This window comes from Podarcis vaucheri (genome assembly GCF_965113315.1).
Source record: "Podarcis vaucheri genome assembly, chromosome: 3".
NCBI classification, from domain to species: Eukaryota; Metazoa; Chordata; class Lepidosauria; order Squamata; family Lacertidae; genus Podarcis; species Podarcis vaucheri.
The window spans coordinates 60906050-60915853 of NC_138761.1; the positions used below are offsets into that span (position 1 = coordinate 60906050).

The window sequence follows — 9804 nt, forward strand, 5'->3', positions numbered from 1 at the left end:
CAAAAGAAAGAGGGGGATTTGCCCTGCCGGACTTAAAATTGTATTATGAAGCAGCAGCATTCTGCTGGCTGAAAGAGTGGTTGCTCCTCGAGAATACAGATATCTTGGACTTAGAAGGTTTCAATAATGCATTTGGCTGGCATGCATATCTATGGTATGACAAAATCAAAGTGCATAGTGCCTTTAAAAATCATATTGTAAGGAAAGCGTTGTTTAATGTTTGGATGAGATACAAAGATCTGTTGGAAAACAAAACCCCTAGATGGTTGTCACCCTTAGAGGCTAAGGCCCACAAGAAAGTTAATATGGAGGTCGGATGGCCAAAGTATTGTGAGATCTTAGAACAGGATGGAGAGAAACTGAAATTAAAGAGCCATGAAAAATTAAAACCCAAAGTACAAGATTGGCTCCACTACTATCAAATAATGGAGGTTTTTAAACAAGACAGGAAAATTGGCTTCCAGGTGGAAAAATCAAAACTTGAGACAGAATTGTTAGAACCCAATATTAAGAATTTGTCAAGAATGTATAACTTGCTGTTGAAATGGAATACACAAGACGAAACAGTTAAATCAGTTATGATTAAGTGGGCACAGGACATTGGTCATAATATTATGTCTGCTGACTGGGAAAGGTTGTGGAACACTGGTATTAAATTTACGGCATGTAGTGCTTTAAAGGAAAATGTGATGAAAATGGTCTATAGGTGGTACATGACCCCAGTTAAGCTAGCAAAAATTTACCATTTGCCTGATAACAAATGTTGGAAATGTAAGGAAACTGAGGGTACTTTTTATCATCTTTGGTGGACATGCCCGAAGATTAAGGTTTTCTGGGAGATGATATATAATGAAATGAAAAAGGTATTTAAATATACCTTCCTTAAGAAACCAGAGGCCTTTCTCTTGGGCATTGTCGGCCAACTGGTGCCAAAAAAGGATAGAACTTTTTTCATGTATGCAACAACAGCAGCAAGAATACTGATCGCAAAGTATTGGAAGACACAAGATTTACCCACCTTGGAAGAATGGCAGATGAAAGTGATTGACTATATGACATTGGCGGAAATGACGAGCAGAATTCGTGACCAGGGAAAGGAGACTGCGGAAGAAGACTGGAAGAAATTTAAGATTTATCTTAAGAACTATTATAAACTTGATGAAGTTTAGAATGTCGAGATTCTACAGAGAGAAAGGGTTGCAGTAATATAAGATTAGATTAAGAAAGGACTATGATGAATTAGGATGGGAAAAAACATTTATATGTTGCTATAAAACTTGGACATGAGGATGCAGAAAGGGGAGGTATGGGGAAGTCCGAGGAAAGAAGTTTATGAAAGGACATTTTGAAATTATATTTGTTTGTTTGTCTGTTTTTCTTTTATGTTTGTTTGTTATAAAAACTCTTGTAAAACCAATAAAAATTTTATAAAAAAAAAACATAAACCCATCATGTCCTTCCTATGTATTTATATCATGTTACTGGTTTATAGAAAGTTTTTTTTTTTTTTTTACAGAATTTTGCCAAATATATGGTTAGGAAGTTGCCCTCGTCAAGTGGAGCATGTGACTGTAAAGCTAAAACGAGAGTTGGGCATTACAGCTGTAATGAACTTCCAGACTGAATGGGACATTGTTCAGAATTCCTGGGGATGTAATCGCTATCCTGAACCTATGAGTCCAGAAGTTCTCATGAAGCTGTATAAAGAAGAAGGCCTTGCTTATGTCTGGATGCCAACACCAGACATGAGTACTGAAGGTAATATTCACATTCTGCCATGAGTTAGAATAACTTGAAGAAGAAGAAAAACATTCAGGAAAAGATATGCATTGTGTGAAAGGTTAGCATCAGCTTTCACACGGCTTCACAAATTACTTGCTGTTATCTTCCAGGCAATTTGCTGCCATGGCACACCATATGCCCAGAGATAGAGATCAGAGTGTTCTATGGATTTAGCAAGCAGCTCTCATATATAAAAACTTGTTTAAATTGTGCTTGCTCTTAACTGCATTGAGCAATCTCGACATACGCTGAATACACTTGATGTTCAACAGTACCTGAAAGAAAGCTCTATCCTTATTACTGAGATTAATAATAAGATGATGATGATGATGATAATGAAGATAAGCAATCATATATACCCAATAAATTAAAAGTTGCTTTTATCAGTAATACTCAAAATATACAGGGATTTATTTCATAATCTGAAGTTTTCCCACATATATAAACAAGTACACCATCACGATTGATCTCAAAGGTAGCACACACTTTCTCCTATCTAGGGATGTGGAAGGGGAAAGTATTCATTTCACATTTAATGCAAATCTATCTAATATGAAGCAAAACAGAGCCACCCTTCAAAATTTATACTTCTCTAAATTTTGCAATAAAGTTTTCCAGCCAAGTAATGTGTACAAGAATGTATATATTAGAGTAATATATCAGTGGAAAATAATATTCCAAAATGCATTATGTTAGGGGAAATTGCTTTGCAAAAATGCATGCAAAAATGTGTATATTAGGAGAAAGTCACACTACAATGCTGGTGAGTTTTCAGGATGATTTCTTTTTTAAAAAAAGGTTTGCAAGTTGATGCGGGAATGTGGAAACCTGAACTTAAAATTAGAAAAATAAGTACCAGAGAAACTGAAACGGAAATATTCACCCATCCCTACTCACATCAAATATTACCCTTTGCCCCAGGAACTAGATGTGCCCAAAAAGTCAAAGAATCACATTTGATACTGGTCACTCAGAGTGACTTTAATGCATCGGAAGTATGCTGCTCCCCACAAAAGTTCATGTCACAAAAATCTGAGGCTTCTGATGCAACACACTAGATCGCTACCCCTCATGAATTTCAAATTACTTTGTGATGAAGACAATTACACTTTTGTTTTTAATGTTCCAGGAATAGCTTCTAGGCAAAATCAATATACTTCCATAATGGTCTTCATGTTTGTGTTGTTCCAAGTCACAGTGCTTGAACGTTTTTCAATTTATTTACTACCTATTACAATATTTGTGCCCTGCCTTTTTGAACCAAAAGGACTTGCGAAGTGCCTAGCGATGAAAGATGAAAAAATACACAATGAAAACAGTAACTACAACTACAACTTAATAGCAAGAATTAATAAAATTAAATTAGCCATCAGTAAGCAAAAGAACAAGAGCCAACAAAAGAAAGAAACCTAGCAGGAGGATCACTTCAAATTCAAAGTGCCCCAGACTTGCCCTGAAAAAGGCCAGCTCTTACCTGGAGATTAAAACTGCATGAAAACCATCTAAAGCCAATTTAAAGCACCCCCCCAAAAAAAAGAATCATTGGAACTGTAGAGTACCTCTCAGATCTACAATTTCCAGCACCCTTAACAAAATGTCATGTTGGAGATCATAGTTGGGATGTAAGGCAATTTTTAATATTTATTGTTAATCTGAGTGCTTGGGATAGTTGAAGTGCACAGGGTAGTAATCACTCTTGTAAGAGAAGCAAGAAGGCAAAAGGGAATGAAGAGTCATCAACCCTAATCCCACCCACACACCCTCATCCCTCCACTTCAGGTAAAAGCCACCTAGAGTGGGTGGTGGCCTTTATGAAATGGCTTCAATGTATAAAGTCTGGTTATTGCCATATTATTATTTTTTAGTATGTGCAGTTTTCATATGTTCTTGAGTTACAGTCACAACAAAAAGTAGTCCATTATTACCTCTTGTGAACACATTATTTTCCCAATTCAAAAGGAACAGTTTGGTCTTCTCCACATCATTAGAACCAACCTCCAGGCAGTTGCCAAAGGGCAGTGTCAAGTTAGACTGGCCATTTCAAGGAGTGGGTGCTATAAAGGTTTTTTGCCCTTTTCCTTAGCTCACATTTTTCTTCCCATTTTCTCGTTGGCAGAGGGAATTAGATTTCTCCATCCTTATTAGTTGCGCCGAATCTTTTATTAAAGGATCACCCTGGAAAACAGGACAAAGGGAATGAGAAAATCTCTCTACTTACAGCCTTCTTAGAAGACCGTTGCATTATATGTTAAGTGGAAGTATGGAAAACAAGGAAGTATTTGATTATGGAGCAGCATTGGCAAAATATGGGGGCAAAATACAGATGGACAGTTGCTGGATGCTTGTTCCTGCACACAGTCACCTATCATATCCCACAGCAGTACAGCTGCATACCAAAACCTGTTTGTGTAGGCAAAACACTGCCTCTGCATTGGGGTGAACACATTCATTATATATACCGGTAATCAGTTTTTGAGGTCTCTGTTTCTCTTTCTTTACCTGCGTCTTTTGTCCGACTTAGACTTTACTTTTAGCCCTTCATGCCCTGTGTTTTATTATACATAGAATTGTACTCAGGAAGGCTATACTGTACCTCAGAATAAGGTTGGCTACAACTCATGGTTAGCAAAGAGAAAGCTTACCCACAAACTCAGGTTTAGACGACACACTCAACTAAACCTTTAAGGATCACTAGTGTCAGTAGCATTAAGCAACTTATGTGAACTGTGGTCAGAGTCCTAGATAGGGATCAGACTGAGGACACACAGGCTGAAGAACTCCTGATCAATTGCTGTTTCTGCTAGTCTCTGACCTGTCACTGCAAAGCAGTTATTTAATTACAGTTCACAAAGGTAAAAGAGCAATCATGTTTCACCAGTGAAAATCCTCACAAGCTAAATATGACCATACCTAGAACTAAGGCACAACACAAACCACTACCAGGGTTTCTAACTTGTGAGTGTGAGGTTGTCATGCATTTGACAGTTGTCCTGTTTCTAATTCTAGGTAGAGTCCAAATGTTGCCTCAGGCTGTCTGTCTCCTCCATGGGCTACTGGAGAACGGGCACAATGTCTACGTTCATTGCAATGCAGGCGTTGGCAGGTCCACAGCTGCAGTCTGCGGCTGGTTAAAATATGTGCTAGGGTGGAACTTGAGGAAAGTGCAGTATTTTGTGGCCTCCAGGAGAGCAGCTGTCTACATCGATGAAGAAGCTCTGGTGCGTGCTGAGGAGGATTTCTCTCAGAAATTTGGACCTCTTCGCTTCTCATGCAAGCCTTAGCAAGAAAAAGAGGACATCGCTAGAAGTGCTGCCAAACCCAAGCATTTGAGGAATTGTGAAACTGGCTCCAAAAACAGGATCACTGCCTGAGGAAATGGTGGGATGATGGTGATAACGGTGAAGAAGTCTTCTGAGTCTTATCTTTCATATGTTGCTTTTTCTTTCTCTCTGGAACAATTAAGCAAAATGGCTTCGATTCAGCCGAATGTGTGTGCAGCAGTCAGGGCTATGATTGTGCAGCTTTGTTGGAAAAGGTGTAATCACATTGATTAGCTGCTTGGCACATTGATTAGCTGTTTGGGGAGGGGAAGCCGCTGGAATTAAATCCATTTTCCTCCTTTCCTTCACAACACCACTGTAGATTTTGTAACGGGACTCCACATACACAGCCCGGGCAGCTGGACCAAGAGAGGAGCTGCAAGTTTAGAACTTGATTGTGCATTTAGTTCCATCATTCAGCTAAAGATAAGCATGTATGTCCCCTAGCCGGATCAGGGCAAAATTCCTCTAAACTTCCTAGCCAATTGGATACCCATACATAAGATTCTTATACAATATCAGGCATGGGTGAATGATGCAAAGAGTTAAAAGAGAAAGACTTGGGATAGAAAGAAGTCAGAATGGATTGGAACACAAGCTGTTACAAACTAAAAAAATCATTTCCCCCACACCTGGGCAGTTTGGATTATTTGGTCATATCAAAGGGAGCCTTTAGCACAGTCTTTAGCAAATAGAAGTTGTAGTGAAATAAAATTTTAAAGAAAAATAAAAAGTGGGGGTATTACTCCTGTCTGCATTGGCATATTTGTTTCTAATGTATGGGCAAACCTTTATCTTATGATGTGTATAATGTTTTTAGATTTTAACTGATTTTTAACAGCAATATATTTATATGATCTGAAGAAAAACCAGAGGATAGAGAAGCCAGGAATATTGTTGGAAATGATTTCTTAAGGTCCTCAGGAATGTCTCCATTATATCTTTATTTGATCATTTGCTTTTATGTTTGGATCATTATCTTGTATTTTTGTGTATTAAGCATGTATAATGTGGTTTATCAACAATTAAGTAAAAAGTAAAATAAAAAATAAATAACTTTTAAAGCTTAAATTCTAATCCACTTAGTATAGTTCAAATCCTGCATATGCAGGATCCCACCCCTCACACTCACTATTCTCTTATAGGGCTAGTCTGCATGGCAAAACAGTTTTCTGATGATGACATTTGCTGGATTGGAACAACAGTGGCTATGGCTCTTCGTGTGTGAGGTCAGTAGTGGGTGTGGAAAGCTTAATCAGAGAAAGGAAAGGGATGAGATTGAAGAAAAATACAAGGAAATTATAGGGAAAGACAGAAAAGTAAAAGAGAAAAGAAAATGGACCACTGCAGGCTCCTAAAATTGACAGTTGCATCTGTCAGTATTGAGCCACACTTACACCTCCACCAAAAGCCATATAAAATGATATGTGACACAGTGGCAAGCTTATCTATAACATCCTACTTTGCTTTTGTTTGTTTCTAAACATATCTTCCAGTGCACCCTATGCATCCAATAAAAATGTAAGTTATGTAACTTTTGCATATTTATTTTTGTTTTACGACAGCTTGGGAAAGCTAACACCTAATTCTCTTGACTCAAGTTCCAGCTGAATCTAATGCCACCATTGTTTTCACTAGGAGTTGGTGAATTTCCTATGTTCCATTGTGAAATTATTTTATGGCATGACTCTCCCCTGTGTTTTGTTCTGCCATTCCGTTCTTCTGCATTTCCATCTAGATTTTCTGTCTTTCACTTCAAAAACTGGTTTGTTGCAACATTCTGTTCCTTTCTTTTGTGTGTGTGCCCCTTTCAGTTCGTCTTGTACGCAAGTAACAGAATACATTAAAATACTAGGATTTTCCGCCAGCATCCATCGCTAACATGCACACTGGTTAATGGAAAAGTCCCATCCCAGCATTCTTTGTTCCCCATTTATTTAAAGGCAGAGAGACCTTGTTGTTGATAAGCCATGCTCTTAGTCTCAGCACACCTATCTCCAACATGGTTATAACCACACTGGGCTGTTATTACCTTTGCTTTCATTACTGAACAATACTGAGCCTTCGTTACAAGACTGTTGTAAGTTGCTCTGTCTCAGCTTTTTCTTCCAGTGTTGATAGAATTTAAGCATTGCAGTCACCTTCAAAATCAAACTAATGCATTGCTCTGCCAGTATTTACTTTTCATTCCCATTCTCTTGCATGTAAGGAAAGGAATGGAATTTATTTTAATTATTTTATTTTGTGTGCTGATCTGATGTTTTATTTCTAATTTTAGTTTTGTGCCAACATGTCATTAAATAGTTGAAACTGCACTATTACTGCTGGTAAATAAAATTTGTGCTTTTTGCATGCTATGCAGCCTAGAATGATGCATTTGTTCTTCTCATCACCCTGTTGGATTTTAATGATTTATCCTACCATTGTTTTCAGTATATTTAATGTTCCTTCTGTATGATCATTTGCCTTCTGTATGCTATTTGAGTCCAGTTTAGAGCTAATTCATGCCATGTGTATTTTACAAACAGGTAACACGCTCACAATGATAGACAAATATACTCCATTATTTTTGTAGAGTTGGCATCAGCCTATATTCCCTATCTATTCACAGTTTGGCTCATGTTCGCTGTTTGTTAGGCCAGCACGCACACACAAAAATCATTCTGGAGAGACCACAGAACAGAATTTCATTTTGTGACAGTGCCCTTTGATGCAGCAGATTCCTCCGTCATTTGCTTAGTACAAAGATGATTCGCTTACACGGGGTAAATCTGATAATAATATACGAACAGCCACACTGGTAAACATAAATATAATTCAACTAGACAAATATATTGCCCCGGATAGAAGCCATTATTGGTTGTTGATGGAAAGTATGCAAAAACTTAAGCAAAATAATCTGTCCTTTATAGTTCACACTCAGTTTCTGAGTATATTGGAAATTGTGTGTGTTTGTGCATATGTATCTATGTGGGTGGGTGTAGGTGTTGTTGTGAGTGTTGCAAATGCTTTTGTCTTTTAAAACACAATTTTATCATAGACCATCTTCACATCCCAGAAGTCTGTAGAGCTGCTTTTCAGTTCCAGATTAGATCTGATGTTAAATCCATGAATGCAATTGATGCAATTAGTTTTTTGAAGTTAAATAGCAGCCTCATAGGACAGAGCCAATTGGGATCAGGACCAGAGTATGCAGAGATGATTCAACCCATTGTGCTCATGCTGTACTCTTGATGAAGGTACCCTCCCTGCTGCATACACAGGGTAAACCCATGTTTATTATGTGACCATAAGAAAACAAGAGTAAGTGTATTTCTGATTATTCTTATACAGTATAATACTTTCTATATAATGGTCAAATTTATTACAGTAGCTTGTATCATTTGCGACAGATGGTGGTTGCTACTTCTATTTCCTCCACCTCTTGCATTGCAAAAAAATGAGTTTGCCCCAGTGTATTAATGTAAATTGTGGGGATGAGCCAGCCAAACTGAAACAGTCTTAAATCCCATTTATTGCAGTGAAGAGTTAAGCATATTCTTACAACTCTCTACCACTGCTATCAGTTAAAAGTGCCTAACCATAGTTGGTTATCAATCCACATTCTGGCACATCTAGAGAAACACAAATATTTTTCTTAGGTATGACGGATAGTTCAGTCATTAAAGTATTAAATCTCAGGGTTTGGACTAAATAACCTTTGTGGACCCTGCCAACTCTACAATTCTGTGGCAAAAATAAATTTAGCTAGCACTACAAATGCAAATGACAGAGCTCACGGACAATACAAAGTGATTGTCTCAAAGTACTGATGCCTCCCCAGTAGCATAATTACATAATAAGTCTAGATCTAGTACTTATCCATTAAAAAACTAATTTGAAATATGCACTACTGATTGGCTCATTAGCCATTACCACACAAAAACCTGTTTATGCTGTGTCCGAAAAGATGAGCAAATTTTTGAAACTAATGTCTTTGTATGGCTCCTCTTGGAAGTCTGGCACAAAGGTGCTAATACATTTTTGAGAGACAAAAGGGTGGGAAGTAGAAAACTCCTAAAATGAGAATTAATCCATTACTCTAATTTCAAAGGGAGTTTTTTTTTTCCCTAGTGACAATGAAGAAGGCAGAGCTGAAACAGGTCATCCATTCAAAAGCATCATCAAAAGAATTAATTGCAGCCAAAAAATTTACACACAGAGATGAGATTCAGACATAAAAGCATACCCCAACTAAAAGAACAAATTTGCTGACTGGAATAGCACGGCTCAAACCTCAAGATGGAACTGATTAACAGATTGGAACTTATTGCACTCAGTATGGGCATATTACATAGATACTCATGTATGTACCCCACCAAAACCGCATGAGGGGGACACAGCATGGGGACTATGCATGTTAGCACTTGCAATCTCCCTATTATAAGAATATATGAAGCTGCTGAGGAAGACCCTGGCTCATCTACCTCAATATGTCTATACCGACTGGCCGCAGCTCTCTTGGGTTTTAGGACCAACCTTTTCCAGACCTACAAATGAAACACAGGCTTTCTTCTTGCAAGACCTCTCCTCCTCCCAGAGGGGAGGAGTTGTGTGCAGGAACCGGCTCCCGCATCAGCAGGGGGGCGTATTCGGCCCCCTGCGTCAGCCTTCCCTTAGCTGCCGCGCCAAGCCCAGCAGACAGCCAATAGGGCTGGCTGTG

General features: G+C 38.2%; 1 protein-coding gene across 2 annotated transcripts in view; it reads left to right on the forward strand.

Annotated features, from left to right (window-relative positions):
• Positions 1–6608, forward strand: part of EPM2A (EPM2A glucan phosphatase, laforin) — a 39058-nt gene extending 32450 nt beyond the window's left edge. For both annotated transcript variants that reach the window (XM_082215996.1, XM_082215997.1), the window contains exons 3-4: positions 1517–1758; positions 4789–6608. In XM_082215996.1, coding sequence (XP_082072122.1) covers positions 1517–1758; positions 4789–5063 — 517 coding nt within the window. In that variant the 3' untranslated portion in view covers positions 5064–6608. The remainder of the gene's footprint in view (positions 1–1516; positions 1759–4788) is intronic.
• Positions 6609–9804: the final 3196 nt, after the last annotated feature.